This window comes from Hipposideros armiger, unplaced genomic scaffold (genome assembly GCF_001890085.2).
Source record: "Hipposideros armiger isolate ML-2016 unplaced genomic scaffold, ASM189008v1 scaffold_760, whole genome shotgun sequence".
Taxonomy (NCBI): Eukaryota; Metazoa; Chordata; class Mammalia; order Chiroptera; family Hipposideridae; genus Hipposideros; species Hipposideros armiger.
This window is the reverse complement of record NW_017732110.1, coordinates 296,981-323,698: the sequence shown is the minus strand read 5'-3', so window position 1 is coordinate 323,698 and position 26,718 is coordinate 296,981. Positions and strand designations below refer to the sequence as shown.

Below are 26,718 nucleotides of genomic sequence, written 5' to 3'. Positions count from 1 at the left end.
TATATTTTTCTCAAGTCTTGCTCCTGAACACTCAAGACTTTGGTTTCCAATGTATATTCAATTTCAGTGCTTAACTAGTTTTGCCCATATATGCTACTAGAATATATTATTGCCATATGGCAAAATTGTAATTATTTATTCTTATAGTTCTATGATGTAATGAAATGGGTATGTTTCTTGTGGATTTCATTTCAGTGCTAGTGATGCCATAAAAGGAGAAGGATTGCAAGAAGGCGTAGACTGGCTTCAAGGTACATCACAAAATACTGTGTATCTTCAATCTTTATTTTCTTTCCATTCACAGGTTTCTTTCCTTTTTTTATCATTTTATTTTTATTATATCATTGCTTTTTTCCTTCTTGTTTTCATTTGTTTCTGCTTTCAGAAAAAACCTTACAGTAAGTATCTAATACCTTGCTCCATCTACTCATTATATTTTTCTAAAGGATTTATTTAAATGTTTGCATTTTTGCAGTCAATATACATGATAACTGTAGAGAATATTTTTAATTTACAGCAAAAAATTTCTATCAGATCTAGTAATAGAAGCACATTTGAAGTTTGGGACAAATTTTAGGCCTTACTGTCAATAGCCAAAAATTAAGTCTGTATGGCATATATTTTAAGAATCACGCTGTATTTCATATATATCTCCATTTATACATAACATGTTTATACAACTTTTAACACTCATATTTAGTATTGTAAATACTGGTATTCTATTGATATTTTTTTGTATTGTGGTTCTATTTATTATTCATCAAAACTATCATAGGTTGGTGCAGGGTTGGTTACTATATCAGGGAATAAATACATCATTTTCCCTATGTTTATATTATCTACTAGCCACAGGAATGGCTTGAAACACAGTGACCCACCCACACAGAGCAGTAGCTGTGAATGAAATGGAGCTCTATAGGTTCTTACTACAGGACCTTGAGGATCAGGCCAAAAAACTTCCATTTGTGAGCAGAACAACTGAGGATCATTCCTATTAAGAGTCTCCCTGCCCTGAACAAGGGTGAATAACAAGATATTCTAAATTCAAGTTTTAGTCTATTGGCTGTCAATGTAACTTTTTCTACACTCATCTTTTAATGTCAGTTATGTGTGATTCTTGTTTGTTCTTTGCATGTAATGGTGGATCTAAGAGTAGCCTGCTTGCCCGTACAAGGACACACTATTTCTTCGGTTTAAAGTAGTACATGTGCATGTGAAATATTTTTATGTTATTAGTAAAATATGATATTTTAGTTTACTTCACAGACTTGTATTTTTTTTCTTTTGTATTAATGTAGTCATCATGACATGACACTTACCATTAAACTTTAAAGAACATTCATATTTTACAATTGAATGAAACTTAATTGAGAACCTCTAGTGGTTCTCAGAACTACTGGAATTTTTCTGTGAACACACCAACTTAGTTTCTTAGACTCTGGTAAAGAAGTGGTCAAAGTTAAGGGACTGATTCCCACATAAAACATTGGTTACAGAGGAACATTCCAGAGAAGACACCAGAAATATTTTCAGCCTTGATTTTTTGTTTTGAAAGTGCTTATTTTTTGTTTTGAAAGTGCTTGTTTATGATGAAGATATAGCACGGATGGAAACCCTACTATTGCTCATAATAAAGTAATTCAAAGCACAGGACTTAATGAATATAGGTTGATAGTTACCTGGATTTGAAATTGTACCTCTCTTTTCCTCTTTTGTTTGTGTTTTATTTCATCTGTAACAGTGAGGCCACTAGGTGTCAGTAATAATCCAACTTCACAGCAGTGCCACTTGGCAACTCTGGTCTTGTCACCTAATTTTTGAGTCTTTGACTTTTCCTCTCCATTCTTTGCATCTTACCTCCCGAGTCTTTGTAAGGAGGGTACATTATTGGAAATGTTTCTATGCCCTTGTGTTGCCATAGTATTTTACGTAACCTTTACAAAGTTCTCTGCCAGAAGGTAAGCACAGTATCCCCATTTTATGTAAGCAGCATGGAGTAGTGGTTAAACAGCACTTGCGGTTTTGAGCCTAGCAGATTCATTCCACTACTTATTATTAAGTAAAATTTATTATTACCTTGTGAAGATAATTTTATTCATCTGTAAAATTAAAAATAAAATGTCAAAAATTGTAGATTAAATGAAACCCTGTATGTGTTAAAGTACCTAGTATAAGAAAGCACTTAATAAATGTTAAATTTACCCTTTTACCTAACTGCTCTATTTAACAGAGAAGGAAACTTAGTACATAGATAATAAAGTGTTTCAGTTTGGTTTTGAATAGGAGATTCTTTGTTCATATTTCCTGTGTAATAGTAAATAGTTTACATTTTGATGCCCCTGTGTGTTTGGATTTGAAAAGAGGTAAAAATCTATTTTACAAAATAGGTAGCAGTACATAGCAGACTAGTCTGTGCCTATAACTAACTTATTAGCCAAAGTTTTTTTTTGGAACTCTAACTGTGAAAGATGTTCTGAACTTGTATCTCTTTGTTTTGCTTCCAGAATCCTGGAATTTCCTAGCATGATAAAGAGGGCTTTGGGACCAATTTAATCTTATTATTTTAAGTTTAAAGTTTAAAAGTTTGGGGTAAAATATTAAATGACACATTTTGTGCCATGATTCCGTTCTCTTTTGGAAGGATTCCCAATAATTACCTATGTATTACAGCCCAAAGAAAAAGAACCCCTGTTCTTGAGTAGACTATGAAGTATTTTCTAAAACCAACAGAGAATACTCATATACAGAAACCATTACGGAGGTGTAAATTGTTTATATTTATAATAGTGATAGATTTATAAAAAGAAATTCTCCCCCATGACTAATGAAACTTATTCATTCTATCACTTTATGGGAAAAGCTAATAATGCTTTCAGGTTTTATAAACTTACAAACTATGCGGATGGGTGTTCCAATGAAAGATAGATGACTGGACACACAGTTTCATTCCCCTCCTCAAATTAACAATAAAAAGACTTTTGCTTAAAGACATTAACCCACAAGGGCAAAAAGAATGGGAGTGACAAAAATGCCAACCAGAAGCTAGGTGTCTGATGACTGTTGAATGATTTAACAGATTTGATGAACTTTGAATGACTCAACAGACTTAAAGACCTTTTCTTTTAAAAGAGAAAGCTGAATTCTAAGCTAGCACTGGGGAAAGCTGGAAAGCATTCTAATTTACATTGCAGATCCCCTCAAAGACTCATATATTGATGGAATTTGGAAATAAGGATGAGATGAGGCTGAAAAGAGAAGACACAGTTATACATTCTTGCCCAAAAAGTAGATTAAAGGTTCATTCTCTGCAGAGTCAAGCACACATGTGTGGTTGGCATTGAGCTAAAAAGGAGGAGTAACTGAGTTTTGATATCAAGTATTATAACCCTCTTCTGCCTTCTCCTACTTCTCCCAGAAGACACTATTGGAAAGAAAAAGTAAGGGGTCATATTTAAGAGGCCCACTATCCAAATAAAAGAAATATCAGAAAGAGAGCAGAGAAATAGAGGAGAGAAAATCATCAAATCATCAAACAGTATTTTCCAGAACAGAAGGATGAATTTTTAGTTGAAAGGCCACTTGAGAGCCCAATGTAGTGGATGAAAATATTCCCACCAAGTCACGTGATTATTAAAATTCAACACTGAAGACAGTTGAATATTCTTCAAGCTTCCTGGGAAGAAAATAAGAGGTTTCATGTGAAGAATTAGGGAACAGAATAACATCTGACTTATCAACAGCACCACTTGAAAACTGTAAGAAGATTGGGCGATGCCTAGAAGAGTCCAAAGACAAAATAACAGAATTATATTCTCACGCAGTGTCAATGTATTGTGACTAGAATTTAGATATCTTCAGGACCGGCCGAGTGGCTCATTGGTTAAGAGTTGGCTTGGGACATCAGCTCTGAGCAGCAGGGCCTCGGTTTGGATACCACATGAGGGCCAGTGATGCTGTGCCCTCTACAGTTAAGATGGTGAACAACAGCTCAACCTGGAGCTGGGCCGCCCTGAGTGGCTGGTGGCAGCCGGCGTGAGCTGCCATCCAATGGCATGCGAGGGACTGTCTCAGCCCGGAAGAGCGCATTGATGATACCAACATGGGCCAGTGAAGCAACGTCCACAACTAGACTGAAGAACAAAAGGACAGCAACTTGTTTGTTTCCCTTCCCTGATTCCCCAGCGCTGTTTCCCTCCCCTTATTCCCCAAAGAAAAAAATCTAAAAAAAAAACCTGACATCTTCAGCCATATAAAGTCTCAAGAATTTATTTTCTATACCTTTTGCTAAGGTATCCACGTAGAGGTGTACTTCTCAAAAATAAGGGAATAGGTTGTTGGAGAAAGGAAAGCGCAAGGAGTCACCGCCGCAGTCACTAGCACCACCAAGCAAGAGCACAGGAGATCCGGCCGCCTTCCCACTGCTGGTCCCTCGGCCTCCGTCCAATATCCTGCTAAAACATGGTGGATTCCTACGAAGTTCTAGGCATGCAGACATGCCTCAGCCAGGGATATTAAAAAGGCATACCGGAAATGCACTGAAGTGACATCCAAATAAAAATCCTGAGAATCAAGGAGAAACAGGAAATTCCATTAGCCGAGGTGTATGAGGTTCTATCAGATGCTAAAAAACGGGACATCTATGACAAATATGACAAAGAAGGATTAAATGATGGAGGCAGAAGTCGTTTTGAAAGTCCATTTGAGTTTGGCTTCGCGTTCTGGAACCCAGATGACGTCTTCAGGGAAGTTTTTGCTGGAACGGGTCTGTTTTCATTCTCCTACTTTGATGACCCATTTAACGACTTTATTTGGGAATCAGAGGGGCCCTTGAGAAAGCGGGAGCCTAGGCACAGGGTGGTTCTTCTCTGCCTTGCGTCTTTGGGAGGAGAATTTTCTTCTTTCAATACAAAGTTATCGAGAATGGTCAAGAAAGAGTAGTAGTTGAAGAAAATGGCCACTTAAAGTCCTTAACGGTAAATGGTAAGCAGCAGCTGCTATGCTTGAATGGCATTTGAACCCCTGCTCGTAACAGAGATGTTAACTGTAACATGCACTGTTTGAGGATTAACGAATTTTTTTTGAAGATTTCAAACAAACTTGACTTTCATTATAACTTACCTAAAGTACTTATCACAGCTCATTCAAGCCCTATTTGTCATAGACTTTTGAATTTATTGCTGGGATCATATGATAGGACCTTTTTTCTTTTTTGTCTTTAACATTATTGTGAATCTATGCACTGTGCTTTTGTATTAAACTAAGGTGGCCGTGACTCATACACAAACACGGACCTGCTTTTATTTTGTGTTTGAAACATGAGCCAAGTAGTGTCAGATACCTGCTGTGAAGTTAACATTGCCAGGATGAATCTTACAAAAAAATAATTTCGATTTTTTTTTTTAGTATTTAGTAGTGAAAGATATTAATATATTAATGGTAATACATTTCTGACTTAATATAAATTGAGGATGTTTTCTAGTTGTTCATGAATTGCTGGCAACTTAGTAAGTTTTGACAATTGTTTAAATATGTAATGTTAGCCTTAAGTTTAAAAAGGAAAGCTGGTAAACTGGGTCATTGTCATTTGCTAAAAACAAGGAAAAAATAAATTCGAATGTGTGTGATGGTTTCTTTCTTAAGTGGGTGGGACCAATAAATAAATAAACAAACAAGAAAAAATAAGGGGTCATGAAACAGGAAAACCAGCACAAGAGGGTGGGGGCAGGAATCCCCAGGATGATACGGAGATCCCAGAATGATAGTGAAAGATCTCATATGAAAGTGACTGAGCAAGCATAGAGAACAACTGGTCCAGATTAGAGAGTTTTGGAAGACTAGTGGAGAGTTCTTTAAGAAAGTGAAATTGATAGACTGTGTAATGTGCTTCATAAAAATAAAGGTTTAAATAGTATGGGAGTGACACCTGAAACTAATATAAATTGTATGTTAGCTATATTTTAATAAAAACCTTTTAAAAAACTGAAAGAAATGGGAGTTACTTTTGACCTCTTGAGAGGAAAGTGTGAGGACAGAAATAAAACCAGTGTGAAATAAAAACTCTACAATGGACAGCGCAAACAAAAAAAGAAGAAAACAGTGTGGAAGTAGTGGTATTGAGGTAGTATTAAGTACATTAAAAAAAAAAAAAAGCTAAGGCAGGGTCAGGCATGAGGAGAAATTATTAACTCCAGGGAAAACAAAATGTAGTTGAAGACAGGAAAAGTAACGGGCGTACCACCTGTCTCACCGGTGGGTAGCATTACGGAGTTGTCATACTGATAGTGACTATTACTTACTATGTTAGGAGAATGGGAGTATTGGAAGCATTATGAGGGTTGCAGAGACCAGCTTAGGAGTGTGTGAGAGCAGAAGCCTCATATTAAATGGAAGGAACTGATACTTCAACAAGTAACAAAAGTATATTAGAGAGACAGGTAATCACCGAAAAGGGAGTTGGAGTAGTTGCTTATGAAAGGAGAAAGAGATGAGGCACGGGGCTGCTGGTTTTTATACAGACCTTGTAGAACTAGTTGACTGACTGTGTGTGTATAGCTTTGACGAAAATAAAATCTATAGTGTTGATTGTGCTTTAAATAATAAGTATGTATATGTGTTTCTACCATGTTACAAATTTGTCTCGGGTTACGTTAGAAAAATAGATTTTGCGCTGTAGAGACTGATAATTTCTTGTTTGTTTTTTATTAGATCAAATCCAGGCTGTAAAGACGTGAAGAAATAGTGTTTGGAAACCTCAACAGTTGTCAACTCATGGAATATATCTTAAGGCAAAGTGAATACTGTAAATTTTTTTAAAGATATTTGTGCATCTAAGAATACTTTATAATATTCTGCTTGCATTTATGGACTCTAAATGAGCTTTATAAGAACATAGGACTTCAGGTATGCTAATCTGGCCATTAATTAGATGAAAACTGAAAAAAAAATTATATGAAAACTAAATCCTTAGAAGGGCTCCCCCGAATTAACTTCTTGGTAAAGGTCTACATTTGATTGTAATGAGAATGTCTAAAGTCAGATTTAAAATCCATCTCAATATCTCATCATGAATTATATCTTTAATGTATTTTATTTTCTAAATTGTCTTATAAAAACTTAGTTTATGGTATGACTTTGTAGTATGATTGTGCTTGTGTAAAAGAACTTACAATGGACCATGAATAATTAATGTATAGTAGATTTTTACTATATGTCACCATCAATAAAACATAAAATGTAATATACCAACTAGTGTGCTTTATGCTGAAAAGATGAATGCTATGTTAATATCTTATTTGGTGTTTTGCTGTCAAGCATTTGTAAATTATCTGAGACCAAGTTACACTGAATTTATTTATCCAGTGAGTATGTATTGAACATCTCTATATAATAATCTGCCATTATCCTACATAATGATGATAGAAGTAAATAAGACATATTCCTTATCCTCAGAGAACTTAAAATTTAATGAGGGAGAATTTGAGGACCTTTTCATGTATTATGTTTAATTTTATTTCATTGGCTGTACGAAAATATTGCCTAAGATTAAGCGGTATAAAAATGAATTAATGTGTGATTCTTCAATAATTATAACTAATTTCTTCCTTTAAAATGCTTTCTTTTAGATAGTAATTTGCTAAAATAGATTGTGACTCACCAAACTATGTTTTTTCTGAACATAAACTGCTAATAAATGTTCTTTAGAATTTTAGACATATCTCAGGTATCTACTGTATGCAAATTGTTATTCTCACAACTTAATTAGAGACCACTTATAATTGTTAACTCTAAATAGAAGCTCTGATTTTAAGGTAATCACTGGGAAACAGTGTATGGAGCAATGTCAATTATAAAAAACACTGCATATAAAGGAAATTGTAATATATAATGTGTAACATCTTAAACATCCTTAGCTGTGAAAATGATAAAAACAGAAGGCAAAAGGTAAGTGAGTAATAAAGATGTGTTATAGTAACTGCAGTAGTGATATGTTTTAAAATTTTGAATAAAGTAATTTTAAAACTACAGTAAAAGTGCAATCCAGTTTCCCATAGTCACGAAATCCCAGTGATTTGGAATTTGGCAAATTCAAAGTTATCCACACTAGTCCAGCATTTTAAGCTAGCTGGACAGCCTCTCATAAATTGTTTTGATGAGAATAAAAAGTGAGATCCTCATTAATCTAGAGTTGACTTAAATATAAAAAGGACATGATGAAAAATTTAACAAAAAACTGGTTTGCTGTAACTATTATAACAGGATGGAGAAAAGGGGTGTTTAAGAGAATTCAAATCCTCATTTAACATGGCAACAATAATGATCATATGATTACTATATTTTGAGCAAGATATTATTACACATGTGTGATTTTATATCATTTAATTCTTACAATAACCTTATGTGGTAGGTTCTATTTGTTTTATAGACAAAAGAATACTGAGGCCTAAAAAAGTTAAGTAATTTGCTGAAGGTCATAGAGCTAGTAGTAAATGGTAGTGCTGGGATTCAGAGCCAAACAATCTGTTTAAAATGGATGATTCAAGAGACAATTGTATTAGAAATAAGACTAGCTAAAAGGATTGAAAAGGCTGTCACTGGGCAGGGAGACCAGGATGGTTTGGGGGCAGATCAGGGATAATGGACTACTGTGTGTTTTTTTCTTTTTGCTTGTTTTAAGTGTATTAACACTTCAAATTTTAAACTGTGCATAAATGACTGAAAGAAAATAACTTAAAACTATATTGATACTAAATTAATCAGCATTCCACAAACTAAGGTAATTCAACCCTATTTATATTTAGAAGTAAGAATACTTTCTCCTTTGTTTTCATAATCTCTGAATCTAGTTTGTAGTCTGTAAACATCCATTCTTACTCTACACTTTCACATAAAGATTCCGTAGAGGCATCTTGGGCAGCAGTAGTCACAAGTGTGTGAGCTGTTATTGCATGTGCATTTAACATACGCAATTAAATTGATTGCATTAAAGCTCAAGCATGTGTTTTTTCATGTTTAGACATGACTGTGTTACAAAGTTTAATTCATTAAGCTCTGCATTTCAAAATACCTCATAAATTGTTCCCAACTTATCCTATTGTATGTTTTGCATTTAAATATTTATATGTGGCCCTGTTCGGCCTGTGTTTTGTAAATCACAAAAGGCCTGAGTTTTGTATATTTGTTTTTCATTTATAGGTTGTCAGCTAAAAATTATGAATTGTCTCCTGATTGCTTAAGTTATTTTTTTCCTTTGGTATTTTTGGCACACTACATTGTGATTCCATAAATATATGTAGTTACTCTTGCAAAAAGGCAGATACATCTTACCTTTTTAAAACATTATAGCATTTTAAATGACTTGGTTGCATATTTTCTGCTTTCTGATTATTCTCTCTTCTTCTTAAAAAATAAAGACTGATATTAAAAGTTCACTTAAGGGCCGGCCTAGTGGCGCGTTGGTTAGGATTTGGCTTGGGACGCCAGCTCTGAGCAGCAGGGCCCCAGTTCGGATCCCACATGAGGGCCAGTGACGCTGCACCCTCTATAGCTAAGATGGTGAACAACAGCTTGACCTGGAGCTGGGCTGCTGTGAGTCACCAGCGATGGCGTAGGCTGCAGTGGGGGTGGCCCACAGCTGGTGTGCGCTTTCGTGAGCTGCCAAGCCACCGTGAGCGGCTGGCCGTCCAATGGCCGGCAAGTGACTGCCTCTCTTGGGAAGAGCGCAGTGATAATACCAACATGGGCCAGTGAAGCAACATCCTCCACAACTAGACTGAAGAACAAAAGGACAGCAACCTGTCTGTTCCCCTTCCCCAATTTTCCAATGCTGTTCCCCTCCCCCAATTCCCCAATAAAATCTTTAAAAGAAAAAAAGTTCATTTAAATGAATGTTCAAATAGGTTTGTTTATTTCTGTGGCTGGAGAGAAATATTATAATGATTGAGAAATGGTTATTATATTTAATTGACTGTTTCAGGTAACATTCATTTTCATGTTACCTGAATAAATCTCATTAAGGATGATCCTGCCAGGGTTTGCAAGGGGCTGCCTCAGGACCATTAATTACTCTTTCTTTTGATCACTCGATTTTAATGCCACACTTGGAGCCTTCATCAACATTTAGTATTTAACTTTTTTCTGGTGATTTAGAATAAACCAAGAAAGAAGTCACCAAGCAATGCTAGAAGGTCATACAGGAATAGTAGGTATTTTGAGAATAAAATTAGGTTAGAAATATAGTAGTAATAATAAATATTTGTATGGCTCTTAATATGTGTCAAGCACTTTTTAAGCGCTTTACATATATAGGCATACCTTCTTTTATTCTTCGCTTTATTGCCTTTCAGAGATATTGCATGTTTTACAAACAGAAGGCAAGACCCTCCACAGCAAAAGGATTATGGCTCACAGTATTGCGGTGGTCTGGAACCGAACCTCAGTATCCCCAAGGTTTGCCTATATTTAATCCTCGTAACAACCTTATAAGGTAGATAACATTATTATCTCTGTTATACAGATCCGGGGTCAGGGAACTGCCAGTCTGTTTTTATATGGCCCTTAAGCTAATAATGATTTTACATTTTTAAAGAATCATTAAAAAAAAAAAAAGCAATAGATACTGTAGGCAGCCCACAAAGCCTAAAGTTATTTACTGTCTGGCGCTTTACGTAAAAACTTTGCCCTTCCCTATTGTAGATGATGAAAGTGAGGCAAGAGAGGTTAAATAACTCCCTATCATCTACCACAAATAATCGGAGGACCCCAGATTTTGAGCCTAAACATTCTGACTCAAGAATCTGTGTTCTTAACCCCTAAAGGCTTCTCAAAAACTCAAGACTACTCTAAAATGGAATAAAATAAGTTGAAATCACTTCTTTCTTAACCAATTATGTATATGAAAGATGAAAAAATGCAAGTGGCTAAAAAGTCATGTTCTCTGAAATCCTTTATTTTTTCCCAGTATGATGAATGTCTTGGCCTTCTGAAGTCTTACCTTTTATTTAAATGGGTAGCAACAGGTGGGACAGGTTTTGAAACATCAGACATGTTAACATTTTAAAGTAAATCACACACACAGATTATCCTCAAGCATTTGGCTTGAACTTCAGATTTCATGATTACCAATATTTTCAGGCAAATGATAACTAGTGTTCATAGTCTTGAAATGTATGTGGTAAAGTGTGGGTGGAAACTTATCATTCAATTTGTGTATATGAATTTTAAGTTAAGTGATCCCAAGTAACAACTGTAGCTAAAATTATTTTTTTAATTACACACATTTTTTGGTTGTACCTCAGGGCTCTAAATTTTTGCCATTTGACTGGAGGAATAGCATATACCTATGAAGTAGTAGGCCCAGAAATCTCTCTCTCTCTTGTTCTCAGAAAAGTTCTTAAGTCCAAATATTTTATGAAATACCATATAGCATTATGGTAAAATGTCACAAAAATAGGTTTACTCTTCCTCCATTTAAATATAATCACTAATGTTTGAGTTAAAATCAATTTCACATTCAAGCCCTGTCTTCTGAGGTGCAGTGCAGTGTGTGTGTGCAGGATGCACCATCCAGGGTCATAAGAAACTCACACTCACTCACTGCAGTCACCACTAACTTTTCTCCCAGGGTCTTCGTGGGCAAATGTATATATATACATCTTGCAAATATGTTATTCTTACCATGTTTTAGGGGTTTTTATTCTGTTTTTTTGTAACTCTTTAGTTGTGATATACATCATTTCATCAGCTTTTGCCATTTCTGGGAACTTCATTCCCTATTTTAAAGTTTTTAATGCATTTTTTAGATCCTAGATTATTAGTATCTTAAATACTGTCCACTAATTCAGTGAGTTCAATTTACAGTTTTACAAAATATCACTTATTACCCCTTTGTACATTGTAAAACCACCATACTGAATAACTTCATTTCGTTTATACATAGCAGATGAGATTTTCAAAGAACAAATAAAAAGATTTCCAAGATCTTATATCAACACAGATCTTACTAATGTTAAAATTTGTCTTTTCTAATATGACATATCTAACACAGGACTATTTTTACTTTTTTTTTAATTTATTGGGGTGACAATGGTTAGTAAAATTACATAGGTTTCAAGTGTACAATTCTAAAATACATCATTATTATATCACATTGTATGTTCATCACCCACAGTCAGTTCTCCTTCCATCACCATATATTTGACACCTTGACTCTCTTCTACCTCATGATGTGTTTGCTGATTAAAAGAGAGTGTTGGTCTCTATATAGGCCAGACGAAGTACTTTACAGCCAATTAGATAATCCAGATATAATAAGTATTCTCAACATTGAGCTTGTCTATGTGGGAAGTGGAAAGAGACTTAAAAAATACACTATAGCTCTTTCCAGAAAGATCAGAAGAAACCTGAGGCTTCGCTCCATACAAAATGGGTAGCTTCTTAGTCTCTATGGATAGGGCTTGCCCTACAGTAGAGTAGCATTCAAGCTGCAACTGTGTTAGGAAGCCTACAATTATATTTCCTTTTAATATAGCACAGAATTACTAGCACCTTAGAGAAGACCTTATTTCGCTTTAAAGATCATACAGTACTCTGTATTTAACTTAATTACATCCTTATTTTTTATTAGGTTTATTTAAGTATCTATCTTATGCATTTCATCTCCCAGAAGCAAACTGGGAAAGAGTATCTACATGAAATCCATAATACTAAGTGCCTTATTCTAAGAAACGCTTGAAATTATTCAGTTAGCTTATTTTTTAATTGTTTTCATCTTTTTTCTTTAGTCCTACTTCAAATTGTTCTTCAAAAGGCCTAAATTAATATCAGTATGTATGCATCTATTAAGATAGTCCTCTAATCAACTGCAATCAGAAAAATAATAATAGTGTAACTACAAGCGTAAACTCTCTAATTACAAAGAAAACCTAAATCTTTATCTTCTCTTTCTTCTTACAGAGAATAGCATGGAGTGGGAGGGGGCAGGGCAGTGGTGTCCTGAATTAAACTGTGATCTAGTCTAACTTTTAGAAAAATCATGATTTCAGATTGCTTCCAAGTCTCCGTAGCCATCCATGAGTAACTGGCTCTCTAATATTATAGTAAATTTGCTTATTCCAGTAAGCCCGGGGCCACAGCCTGGAAGCCAGACAATGAGCACATTAGGGACTGACATGGCTCTGCATAATAACATAAAGCTCTTCTCAGACTATATTATATTTAGAGAAATGGCTTTTGTTTTCCTCAAAACTATTCTAGAATTTGACTCTATTTTAGAGAGGTGTACGTTAGCTTGGTTTTCAACGGCAACAATTGTGCTTTGACTGTTGGAGTCTTTTCTATAACCCTTTATTGAGGAAGCTGATTCATTTTTTTTTTTGACTAGTGATTCTAGTTACTCTTGTCTTAAATATCCACTCATCATCTAAGACCCTATTTTCTGCTGTTTCATTAACTGTTTTCTAAGCAGGTATAGTAGACCCTAGGGTTCCCAATAAAAAGTCTTAAACATACATATTCTATTAGATTGAACCATATGACATTGCCCTTTCGTAGGCCCCAAGCAGCTGAATGAAAGCATTTTTATACGGTTCAGTTGAAATCACCTGGAAACTTCTGAAAGGCTTAATTCTCCCTTAAGGGCCAAAGAAATTCATAGGGAATACCTAGGCAGCCAGAACCTAGCCTGGGCCCCCAAAAAACCTGTAGTACAATATATAGCCACAATACTTTGTATTAGTTCCATGCTTCAAACTGAGCCAGTAATCTGAGAAATTTCTTAACTTTTTAAAATACTGTCTTAGACACGTTTTATGAGCCATTTCAGATTCTCTCAGGCTTACCATCTCTTGTTTCGCCTGCCACTCCGTGTTGGCTCCAGCCAGCTATGTGTAGGTGCACCTTGGTTGTGCCCCACGTTTCTCATTTCCTATTTCAGAACTTCCCTACATTTGCTCCCTAGCCCCTACCAGTACCATTCATACATAACCCAGCAGGGGAACCACTGACCAATTGGAGACAAGATCCAGTGAATAAGTGTTTCCCTCTTTCTATGTTTGCCATTAGTTGTGGACAATCTCAAGATTCACTCACTATATATATAGCTTCTGGGATGCTTCCTCTGAACCTAACAATTAGTCATACTTAGCAGCAACCAGCTCAATAACACATCCTCACATTACTTCTCTCCTAACCCGCTTCATTTTCCCTTTCCATAACGTTACTCCTTAGTAAAGTAATAGCACAAAATCCTTCTGTTTCAGCAATGCTTTTGGAGGAACCCAGGTTATATACAACACTAGTTCTCAAATTTTGATGAGTCCACTTGTGGTAAATACATGTATGTGCAGAAGTTTGAGAGGCATTCCCCTAGTACTTTTTTTCACTTTTAAAATAGACTATATTTAAAACCGTTAAAATTTCACAGCAAAACTGAGCAGAAGATACAGAGATTTTCCATGTACTCCCACCCCCACATAGGCACAGCCTTCCCCACTATCCACGTCCTGATGCCTGAGGATTCTGAAGCACGTAAACATCACCCTCAAGTAAACACAGCAATAACCAGTTATCAGAAGCTACCTTCAGGTTCTGGGTAACCTGGAATGAGCACACTCCACTCTATCTCCCCCACTAAGTGCAACTATAAAACCTACACAGATGAGCTATTTGAACGCGTGGACCAGCTACTTGACGATGAGAAGTGAAAAATGGCAGGCAGATTGAGGAAGACCAGGAGGCGACATACCACCAGTCCAGCGGCGAGTTTGCTTGTTTTTACCCTTTGGTATCCCCTCTACCTGGGCTTAAAGCTACTGAAAACCCAGAACTGGACATCCATGCAGAGCTTCAGGAGAAATTCTCTAATGCTGGCTAAAACGGTAGGCAAGGAGTCTCCTCATGGTCAATGAAAACAAAGGAAATTTTTCGTTTTTATTTTCTACATTTTTTGGTGCCCCAACCCCCATCAATCTGAGGTGTCAGCAGCAGCAACAATAATGGCAGCAGCAGTGGGGAACCCACAGACAGCTAAATTTAGAAAGGAGAACCTTCCTCTGTCATCAGAGGAGCTGTGGTCCAAAAGGATGTGGTCAATCCTCACTGCTTTCGTTCTGTCTTCCCACTGCTTGGTGCAGAGGGGGCACCTTCACAGAAAGAGTATGGAAGAGTGGGGTGCATAAAGCCCCAGCTTTCTAGATGGAAGATGAAAAACAGAACCCAGAGAACTGCAAAGTGTGGAGGAGACATTGGGAGAAGGAGGCGATTGGCAAAGCAAGCAGATAGTTATTTATGGGTTCTTAGCCTTACCCTCCATCAGTGTGGGTCTCAATCTAAACAGTGCACAGACTTTGAGACCTGAACTACACGATTGACTATGACCCAGATCCAAAGTGGCCACTGGATGGCACATACACATGGGCAGATTTGAATGAAACTGAAAAGTTTTTTGAAAACAAGTAACATTGAAACTACAGCTCCAACCAGGTTGGTTGGAAATTTTGGCCTGAATCCAACCAAGTTGAATGCCTGCTAAGACAAAATTATCAACAATCTCCATAGAATTTAAATAAATTCATACTCATAACATAATACTCAAATGCCCAGGATAGAATCCGAAATTACTATACATACAAAAAACAGGAAAAACTCACGTGTAAAGAAAAAGCAACTGATACCAATGCCAACATAATACAGATGTTGGAGTTAGCTAACAAAGACTTTAGAATAGCTATGATAGAAATGCTCCAAGTAAGGCTGAATACTCTTGAAACAAATGGAGAGATAGAACATTGCAGCATAGATCTAGAATATGTAACAAAGAAATGAATGAAAAATTAAAAACTGAAAAATACAATAACTGGAATAGAAACTCACTGGATGGGTTCAATTACTGAATGAAAATGACAGAGTAAAGATTCTGAACTTGAAAATAGATCAATGGAAATAATACAATCTGAATAACAGGGAAAAAATGAATAAAAAAATGAACAGAGCCTCAGGGGCCTGTGGGATGATATCAAAAAGTCTATGTTCATGTAATTAGTGTTGCAGAAGGAAGGAAGAGTATAGAGCATAAAAGATATTTGAAGTAATTATAGCTAAAAACTTCCCAAATTTGGTGAAGGGCATAGCCTACAGATTTCAGAAACTCAACTTGAAAGTACCTAGAGAAAATGATGTATTACTTATAGGGAAACAATGAATCAAATGACTGCTGATTTCTCATTAGAAGTCATTAAGGTTAGAAAGGAGTGGCACACTGTTTTTAAAGTGCTTTTTAAAAAAAGAACTGTCAACCCAGAATAATATATCCACAAAAAATATCCTTCAAGAATGAAGGTAAAATAAAGACACTGTCAGAATAAGAAAAGCAAGAACATTTATTGCACCAAACCTGCTCTAAAAGAATTGCTAAAGGAAGTCCTTCAAACAATAGGGAAATGATACCAAAAGGAAACTTAAAGAACAACTTGTATTCTTTAAATGGGTTTAGCAGGTTGAAAACATTGCATTATGGGTGTTTCAATGTAACTAGACATAAGACAAATACAAAGTAAAGGGGGAGAATAAAGGGTCAAATGTGATTTCTAACATAACTCCTGAAATGGAAAATATTTTTTTCTCAGTAGACTATGAAAGCATGTTTATTGTAATATCTGAAGAAGCCAAACACAAAGAAAACTATACAAAGAAATATAGTCAAAAACATAATAAGTTAAAATGGAATGCTGAAATACATTCAAATGACCCAAAAGAAGGCACAAAGGAGGAGGCAGAGTAACAAAAAAATGAAGGGCACAAACAGAAAACAATAAATGGTAGACCTAAATTTAAACATATAGATAATTTATTAAATGTAAATAGTGTAAACATACCAATTAAAGGAAATAAATTGAATGGATAAAAGCATTACAAACTATATGCTCTCTACAAATAATTTACTTCAAATGTAATGATACAGGTAAGTAAAAAGGTGGGAAGAGATTTACTAAGCAACCATTAATCAAAAGACAGCTGGAGTTGCTATATTAATATCAGACCAAGTAAAGCAAAGAAATTTACCAGGAATAAAGATGGGCATTACGTAATAATAAAAGTGACAAGTCACCAAAATGACAACAATTTTAAATGTGCATTTACCTGAAAACATCTTTAAAAAATGCAGAAAATTTGACAACTGCAACATACAGATTTATCATTATAATTGGCTACTTCAGTACTACTCTCTCAATAATGGATAGAACCAGTAGACTGATGGTTAGCAAAGATATAAAAGAACTGAAAATATAATCAACTTGCTAGATGTAAATGACATTTATAGAACACTTAATCCAACAACAGAAGAATACTGTTTTTTAAGTGTATATGGAATATTCAACAAGAGAGATCATATCATAGATCATAAAACAAACCTTAATAGATTTAAGAGTTGAAATCACACAAATTATGCTCTTTGACCATGAAGGACTTCAACTAGAAATTAATAACATTTACAAATGTCCCAACAATTAGAATTAACACACTTCTAACTAATCCATAGGTCAAAGAGGATGATTCAAGAAAAATTAGGAAATATTTGTAGCTAAATGAAAATACATCAAAATTTGAGGAGTACAGCCAGCAGCGCTCCAAGGGAAACATATAGTCCTGTGTGGGCCTCTGACCTCACTGCCTAGTCTTAGCGTCTCTGGCTGTCTTCCACCTCAACCACAATGTTCTCCCTACACATCAACCAGTGTCATTTTTCTTTTTTTTAAATAAAACATACCACTGTCCTTAATCTTTCAATAGCTGCCCATCACACACAGAACAAAATCCAAAACATTACCAGGGCTGACAAGCGTCCCTACCTAATGTATGATGGCTACAACTTAGGCTCTTTCCCAATAACTGTTACCATCACTTACTGCACTCCAGTTTACTATTCCTCAACTGAGCTGAGCCCTTTCATCTCTAGACCAATGCGTCTGCTCTTTCCTCTACCTGGAATGCCTCTCCCTAGATACTTGCATGTCTCACTTCCTTGTTTCACTCAAGTCACTTCCTCAGAGTTGTCATCTCTGACTATCATATTCAAACTAGCAAATTCACTCTCCTCCCCTATTCTCTTCTCCTGCTATATTTTTCTTATAGCACTTTATCACAACTTGATATTATATATATTATGTATTCATTACTGGTCTTTCACACTAGAATATAACCTCCATGAGTGTAGGGACTTTATTCACACATTGCATTCCACGTGTCTAGGACACTTTACATATTAGACCCATATTTGTTAGATGAGTGAATGACTATGAAAGCCAATGTTATTCGTAAATTTTGTCCTGGTGCACAGATTTTGGGGGCATATTAAAGAAATAAAATTGGAATGTTAGTGAAGGTTATATGTGATTATGTTAATCTAAATTAAATATTAAATTATTCAGTGATTAACTATTTTTATGTTTCCATTCAACTTGTATCCCTAAAGACGTTCTTATGCTTCTAACCATGAGGTACTAGGCTAGTAATATGTGATGTTTTTCAATTTTTTAAAAATAAGCTTAGACTGAATTCTGCTTCTAGTGTGGTAGAATACGTTCCTAATACACCAATCTTCCTACAGATAATTATAAACTAGGCAACAGGAAAATTCCAACTACCTGAATGTCCTTGAGAATGAACAGAAGCAGGAATATTTTGGAGAGGAGTTAAAACAGAAGAAGTCACTGGCACAGTTTCCCATTTTGAGGCTTTAGCCTGAGGACAGGCCACAGTCACAGCACATGATGTCTAAAACTCTGACAGAAAATCTGCCATTTTGGGGGTGGGGGGTGAGGAGGTTGCTGAAGAAAAGAGGACAGAACATTGGACAACCAAAGCCACTGCAATGTGAAGGGAGGAGCATTTAGTAAGGAGATATCCAGAGAATGGGAGTCTAAAATTCTAAGTAAACTTTCCCATGTTTCTAGCTGAGCCTCAGACCATGCACAAACAGGGCGACTCAAAGCAGCTTTCAGCTAAGGCTAAAATAATTAACTGCAATTTGATCTAATGTCTGCAATGAGCAAGGCCAAGTTTGCAATTACATGTCCCTATTAAAAATGGCAATATGCTTTGGAATTATATAATAGAACCCACAGTCTCCACAGCATAGCATACAGAATATCTAAGAAACAATCTAAAATTACTTGACATATGAAGAACCAGAAAACTGTCACCCATTTTCAAGGGAAAAGATAATGAAGAACAACACAGGTGATCGGAATGGAATGATCAGATAATGATTTCAAGGCAGCTATAATAACTCAGCTCAAGAAAAGAAGTAAAGGAAAGGAAAACATGATTATAATATATGAAAAGATACGCATTTTCAGCAAAAAAAGAGAATATAAAAAGAAACTAAATGAAATTGTAGAACTGAAAAATTTAATATCTGACTTTAAAAACTCACTGCATAGACCTAATAGATTGAAAATGACAGAGGAAATAAACATTGACCTTTAAGATAGATCAATAGAAATTTCCCATCTGGAAAAGACAGAGAGGGAAACATTGGAAAAATACATGAACAGAGACTCAGGATTCTGTGGAAAAATGTCTGAATTTTTTTCATATATGAAATTGGAGTCCCACCAGGAGAAGAGAGAATGGGGCAGAATAAATTTTTGTGAAAATAATGGCTGAAAACTTCCCAAATTGAATGAAACACATAATTTACAGATTCAAAAAAGGTGGAAAACCCTAAATAGAGTTAATACAAAACAAACAAACAAGAATCCTAGTTATATCATATCTACTTGTGGTAAACCAAAGAACATCTCAAAAATATCCAGGGTGGGAAGCAGGCAGGAGCAGATTAACTATAATACAAACTACTGTGGATTTCTTACCAGAAATGATCTATGCCAGAGGATGGTAGTATAATATCTTTAACATGCTTGAAAAATAATTGTAGATCCATAATTCTAAGATAGAAAACTAAGAAAAAAATTCGCCAGCAGATTTGCACTGCTATAAGAAATGTTCTTCAGGATGAAGGAAAATGATACCAGAGGGAAACATTTTTTAGGAAGCAATGAAAAATGTAATGGTAAATATTTGAGTAAATATCAGAGACTTTTTTTCCTTAAAATCCTTAAAGCCCATGTGATGTTTACAACAACAAGTATAGCATATTCTTATGGGATTTATAATATATGTAGATGTAATACAAATGATTATGTCAACTACAATGTAATGGATGGGGGAATCGTAAAGGGCCTAAACAGTTGCAAAATTTCTACATTTTACATAAAGTGATACAATAAAAATTCTAGTAGACAGTGTAAATTAAGGATGTATATTGATATCCTTAGAGCAAATATTTTCAAAATGTAAAGAGGTATGTTGAAAAGCCAGTAAATTAAAATGGAATTCATTAAGTGATCCCAGTTAACATCATCTATAATGGGATAAATTGATATGCACCACCAGCCATGAGAATAACACATTACTTTTGTAATATTTTTTACCAAAAATGCATAGTCTGAATCCAACAACAGGAAAACACCAGACATACCCAAATAGAAAGTCTCCATGTGCTTCCCCCCAAAATGATCTGTAATATTCAAAATGTGTAACAGTCATGCAAGTCAAAGAAAGATGGAGGAACTTTTCCAAAATGAAGGAGACTAAAGAGACATGGCAACTGTGACCCATGATTATATAACTGGATCATTTTGCTATGAAAGATATTAATGACACAATTGGCAAAACTTGAACGGGGTCTGAGGATCAGACAGTAGGATATAGCAATATTAATTTCTGATTTTGAGGGTCATATTATGGTTATTTAGGATTTTAGGAGAATGGTCATGTTTGTAATAGTTACACATCGAAGTATTTAAGGATGATGGGATATCATTTTGACAACACATTTTCATATGGTTCAGGTAATAAAAGAGGTTCTTTGTACTGTTGTAATTTTTCAATAAATGTGAAATAATTTCAAAATAAAAATTATTTTAGGTAAAAATAATTTTAATATGAAATAATATAGAGCAAATGACATTTTCCATAAGAAATAATAGAATAGAATAGAACAGAGTATGTAAATGAATAATTTATTTTCAGAAACAAAAGTCTGAAATTGTATCACTCATAAAAATCAACTGCTTAAATATGTTGATAATTGTAAGTAGTATGGGAAATGTGAATATATACTCATTATTTGAGTGACAGAATTCTTGAACTTTGTAGTTATAATATAAAATATAGTACTGCTGCCAATTTTTAGGAACAAAAAGTAAAAAACACCTTAACCACTAATCATAAAGATGGACCAGGTGACTTTCTGGATTTCACAGTATGTACTAATTATATCAACCTGACAACTTTTAGAGTGAGTGCCAGGTAATAGCTGTGAGAAAGGCAATTTGTATAAGAATGCCAAATAGCTGTCAAACTGTTTGATTCTTGTATACACTTGATTTGGGTCCTAAATTAGATATTTGATTAGTAAGTAATAAGACTTCTCCAGCCTGATTTACTGGTCTAACTTGTCTCAGTTGGTAATTGGCAGCTGTAAACTCAGACTGTGTAGGTTGCTTTAGGATCAGCAGCAGTTTCTCTACCTGCAATATTTCTTTCACATTATTATTGTTATTCGCTTTTTACTTATGCAGGTATTTTGAAGAATATAGCAAAGAGTTCACTTAAAGGAAGTTTCATATTAACATACCAAAGCTCTTGAATACCCTTATATTACACATGTAGTACTTGATGATTCACAATGTAATAGCACCCATTTACTGAAATATTTCCTCACCAAATTAGACAGAAAACATTAATTATATGTCTATTGTTGGCCTGGTATTGTATGTACTCCTATTGAGCCTTGATATATTGTTCTTTGACCAGTGTGATATTCCTAATATAAATCTGTTTCAACAGGTGTTTTCACTGGTGTGGCTGTGAAACTTCCTGATCCATACTTCTGGAGCTGTGATTTATGAAATCTATTACTGAGCCCATAGTATATATTCCAAATACAGGGTCTGGAAATAGTCAATAAATGTATGCTGAATGTGTGAAAGGCTGTAAAATAACCTTGTCCATGGGATATTGTTGTATGTCTATTTTTAGATATATATTCCTTGCACCAACTTTCCTAATCAAATTTGGAGCACCTAACATTACAGGAATAAATACTAGGTCAATGATCTTTAAATTCTATATCCTTATTTCAGAATTTTCTATTTGATTGTTTTTTGGGCTTTTTTGTTTTGTTTTTCTGAAATGTAGACTGATTAATAGACTTTTCAGTATATAAATTTTATATTCCGACCACCTTTCTGACTTACTAAGGAAGAGTTTTGCCAGTTGCTGTTTGTTAGGTTTCATTTAAAGATTCATTTTTTTCCCCTAAGCTATGCATTTTATTTAAGCTACAGAGACCAAGTATACATACAGAATGCCCTTACGTGGTAGGAAGAACTAAAATGAAGACGGCAAAATTTAAAATGAATAAGTTAAATTTTGTTCCCCTTAGGCTGTGGTTGATAATTTTATAGACAGAATCTACACTGTGGTGTGGTCAGCTACTTCATTTGACGCTGTACATGATAGATCATTTTAAGTGGAGTTCCTGTCGTATCAGATAGAAGTTGAATCATCTTTTTTAGTTAAAATTGATGTCAACTGTGAGGTTCATTAAACAATTTATTTAATTGTCTTCTAGACTTCATAATTCAAAGTAGTATGTCAATACATTTACCTGTATGAGAAGTAAACCAAATGGCACATAATGGAAACTGACTATCTACAAGTGCTTATTCATGGAGCTGAAAGAAAAAATAAAATAGAATATAGAATATAGAAATGAATGAAACTTAAGAATGGTTATTAATATAAAGTCAATTATGAAAATTATCTTTTTACTTCAATATTTGAGTCAGAATACTCCTATTGTATAATTTCTTGTCTTCTCTTTTACCTCTTTTGTAAGTAACTCTTTCTTTACCAATGAAAGTTGATTGGAAGAAGTGAGAAAGGAATTTAGTTGTTAGGATAGACTGGTGGAAATGTTTGATGTAGGGTGATTTTGTTCATTATTACCAAAACCAGTTAATGAACGTGGGGTCATTGAGAAATGTACTTGATACATTTTTAAAAAATAAAAATTGTATCCTGTATAGTAATGCTTGATTTTATAAGCTCCATATGGATTTTTTGTTACTACATTTAGCAATATTTTTAAATGAAATTTTCTGAAATTTTGTTAATGGTATTTATCCATAATGGAATATGTAAGTATGCCAAGTTTATATGCAGTGCCATAGTCAATACTTCATCACTCCAGATTATAAGCAAAGTGAATAGACTTCGATTCCATTCTATACAAAGAAAATACGTGTAACAGAAATAATGCTAATCTCAATTTTAGATTAGGTAAAATCCCCATGTGAAAACTGTGGTTCATCTTATATGACAGCATGTATCATTATCAGCTGCTTTCTCTCTCTAATCAAAACATTTGCTCACAATAACAGCTGCCTCTATGCCTTGTTTTTAAGCCGTTTGCAACAAATCAAACTGGGAACATGTCCATAGTAAGGGAACTCGGAATTCTTGGGGATGTATGTTCTAAAATTTCAAAATAAGAAGCCAATTTACAAGCCAATTATCTTTTTACTCTAAAGCTTTGTTTCATGAAACCTTAATAAAATTTATAATTAACAGTAATATAGTGCAGTCCAAAAATTTATAAATAATTGTTCTTTACAGAATAGAGCCATTTAAAATTATATATCAGATATGCACAATACAGTACATAGTGTATGTACTTAGAGGAAATATTTTGGGAAAACATAATATAGAGGAACTGAGTTTCTCATATAATAGTAAATTATTATTCTGAACTATTATCTGTGTCATGACTATGAAGCTGCATTAATAAAAGTTAATGTCCTACATGACTTTATATTTTAGATAGCATCTGATATTTCAAATGAGACATCACATTGGTGTATGTAACTATTTTGGAATACATTTTATAATCTATGTTTGCCAAAGAAATCCTTCTTCTATTTATACTTTTAAGAATACAATAGTTTGGTATTAGCAAATTTTCCACTGTTTGAGGTGTAAATATGTAGTTGTTAATATTAATGTTATATTTTTGTAAAAAAACTCATTTTTCTTTGTAATTATCATCATCATATCAAGGGAAGAAAGGAATAATTTAGGTCAGACTAACACATCTTAATTTAAGCATTAAAAGATGTGTGTTTGAAAGACCTCAATCTCGACATGTTCTGGAAATAGAACCAGACAACACAATAAAACTTCATGCATCCCATAGAAGTCTGAATAACCAATTATGTACTTAAAAATTTCACCATCTGCTCTCACTGAAGCAGCAAGACTGAGGCATTTTCCCATGTTACAAACCACAATAATCAGAATGTAACAGAATGAGAAATGCAAACATCTTTTTCCTCCCTTTCTTATTTTCTGTGGTGGTTCTTAATGAAAACTTGAGCTATAGAAACAAAGGAAAGGAGAGGATACTCCCCCCGCCCCATCTCCTAATTGAGCTCTTATATCCAGTAATAGCTTTTTTGCTGTCCTGGGCAGCATGACATTGCCTCATTTGGCCACACATAGCCATTATTCTAGGCGGCAGCTAGTGAAGTGTCCCAATCCATCTGCTTGCTTTTCATGGGCTGGTGCTTTCCTCGATGTTGACAGCTGTCTTAATATTCCTGGGCCACCTGCCACATAGTGAATACTGTGCTCTAAGATATATACAGACGTTTATCCCTCTGGTGGACTTCTCAGAACAAAAAGCTTAGCATTTCTAAACGATACTTGCATCATTGTCCAAATGTTTCGGATATCAGCGCTTTCAGTGTATTCTCATACTTTTGAGGAGTGTAGTGATTATGCTTTGCGGTGTGATGAACTTCTGGTTTTCTCCCGTATCATATAAGCTACTGAATTTGTGGAAGTCGCGGTGGTCACAGAAGATGTAGAGGAAGCAAGCATACTGACAGTTATCTCTTCTAGTAAGCTTTCCTGGAACTTTCTAGCTAAATTGGGGGTCCAGCTTACAGATTTCCTTAAAAAGATTTCCCATCATACCTCCTTTGCTCATGTTTCCTCCATTAGATCCTTTGAGAGAAAGCATTTGAGCTTACTCATCACTGTGTCTCTAAGGATGAGTATCTGATACATGGTTGGAACCCAGGTTTTGTGATATCTGAAGATTTTTACAATATGGGGGTTCCTCTTTAAAGAAAAAATGGTTTAAAATTAAAAATGAAAATCAGATATAAAAGTGGATCAAAAAAATAAATCATGCAAATTACCAATTTAAAATGGTTGACTAATATTACAAATATCAAGAAGTCTAGAAAAATAATATTTTTTTCATGAACTGCCTGGCATACCTTTATAAAACTTGTTTTCTTATATTTTGGTAGTATACTCTTTGATAGACTTTCATATGACCATGATTTTCTAATATCATTTCTATATATTTAACGGAAAGAATACAATCTTTCCTCAAGTTTGGTTGAGTGTATTTGTTACTGATAGAAGGGCTACATAACTGTGGCCCTATGCACTCATACACATTCACTGTTTGTGGTACTGCTATAGGTTTGTGCATACATACAAGAGTCCTTATAAATTCTATTTTACATGATTTTTATAAAAAGTTTGGTACACTTACGGTTATAAAAATTGTATATACTGCATTATTGGACATATTATTGTTATGAAAGAAATTACCTCAATTAAAAATGGTTCTTCCTTTTTCAGTTTTGTCTTTTGATGCCTGAAATGATTTTCCACAAGTCACTTCTGCTATTGTACCTTTCAAATCTTGTTATCACCTCTATTCCCCACACATTTTCAGTGTTAGCAGCCTTAGGATATGTTTATATCTTGAATACGGCCTCTAGTCCCACATCTTGGGTGGAATGCTTGGGGAGTTGCACAATGGACAAATTGGAATTTATCCAACAACTTTGGAGAAGTTGACAATCACATAAATATATCCCACCAAATCTAAACTAAATGTATTTACAACTCAAATTCCCCATCAGATCCTAAAATACCCCCAATAACTCCAATACCAGATGACTATAGGAATAGTGTGATGGAGGGAAAATCCAGGAAGAAAGAGATTGTGGTCTTAGTCAACTGCAGTTAAAACATTTACTTTTGTAACTTTCACGAAAACACATGTACATGTGATCATATTCCTGAGTTCACATTGGAAGAGACTTTAACAGTGAGGGGCCTTGAAGCTTTAGCTGCATCAGCTTCATAGTAAATATGCTTCTACTGTTGGTACTAAATGTCTTCTGAACAACTGAGTGAATGAAGACCAACCACAGTACTAAATTAGCATCTCTAACATCCTAACAACTCTAAAATTTAACATTTTTACAGAGTTCCTAATATAATCAGAACTTAGTATTTGGAACTATGTTATTATGAGTTCATAATATAAAAATGCAGGACATCTAGGAACTGATAAATATTAGAAAAGTAAATAACCAAAATGTTCGGGGTCATTGTTTTATAGTTTTAAGCTAATTTTTCATAGATCAAGTTTGCCTTGAATGGAGGCAGGGCACCATGTGTAATTACGTCATTCAAGGGCTTTGTTCCACCACAGAGCGGAGATTACAGCATAATTATATATTCATTGTTTCCTTCATGAGGTAGTTGCTTTTGAGGAAATAAATA

General features: G+C 34.7%; 1 protein-coding gene and 1 pseudogene across 4 annotated transcripts in view; both read left to right on the top strand.

Moving 5' to 3' along the window:
- The window catches only part of ARL6 (ARF like GTPase 6), a 72,187-nt gene extending 64,479 nt beyond the window's left edge, over window positions 1-7,708 (top strand). For all 4 annotated transcript variants that reach the window (XM_019628222.1, XM_019628223.1, XM_019628225.1 and 1 more), the window contains 2 exons: window positions 196-251; window positions 6,706-7,708. In XM_019628222.1, coding sequence (XP_019483767.1) covers window positions 196-251; window positions 6,706-6,731 — 82 coding nt within the window. In that variant the 3' untranslated portion in view covers window positions 6,732-7,708. The remainder of the gene's footprint in view (window positions 1-195; window positions 252-6,705) is intronic.
- Window positions 4,162-6,697, top strand: LOC109373956 (dnaJ homolog subfamily B member 6-like; annotated as a pseudogene).
- Window positions 7,709-26,718: the final 19,010 nt, after the last annotated feature.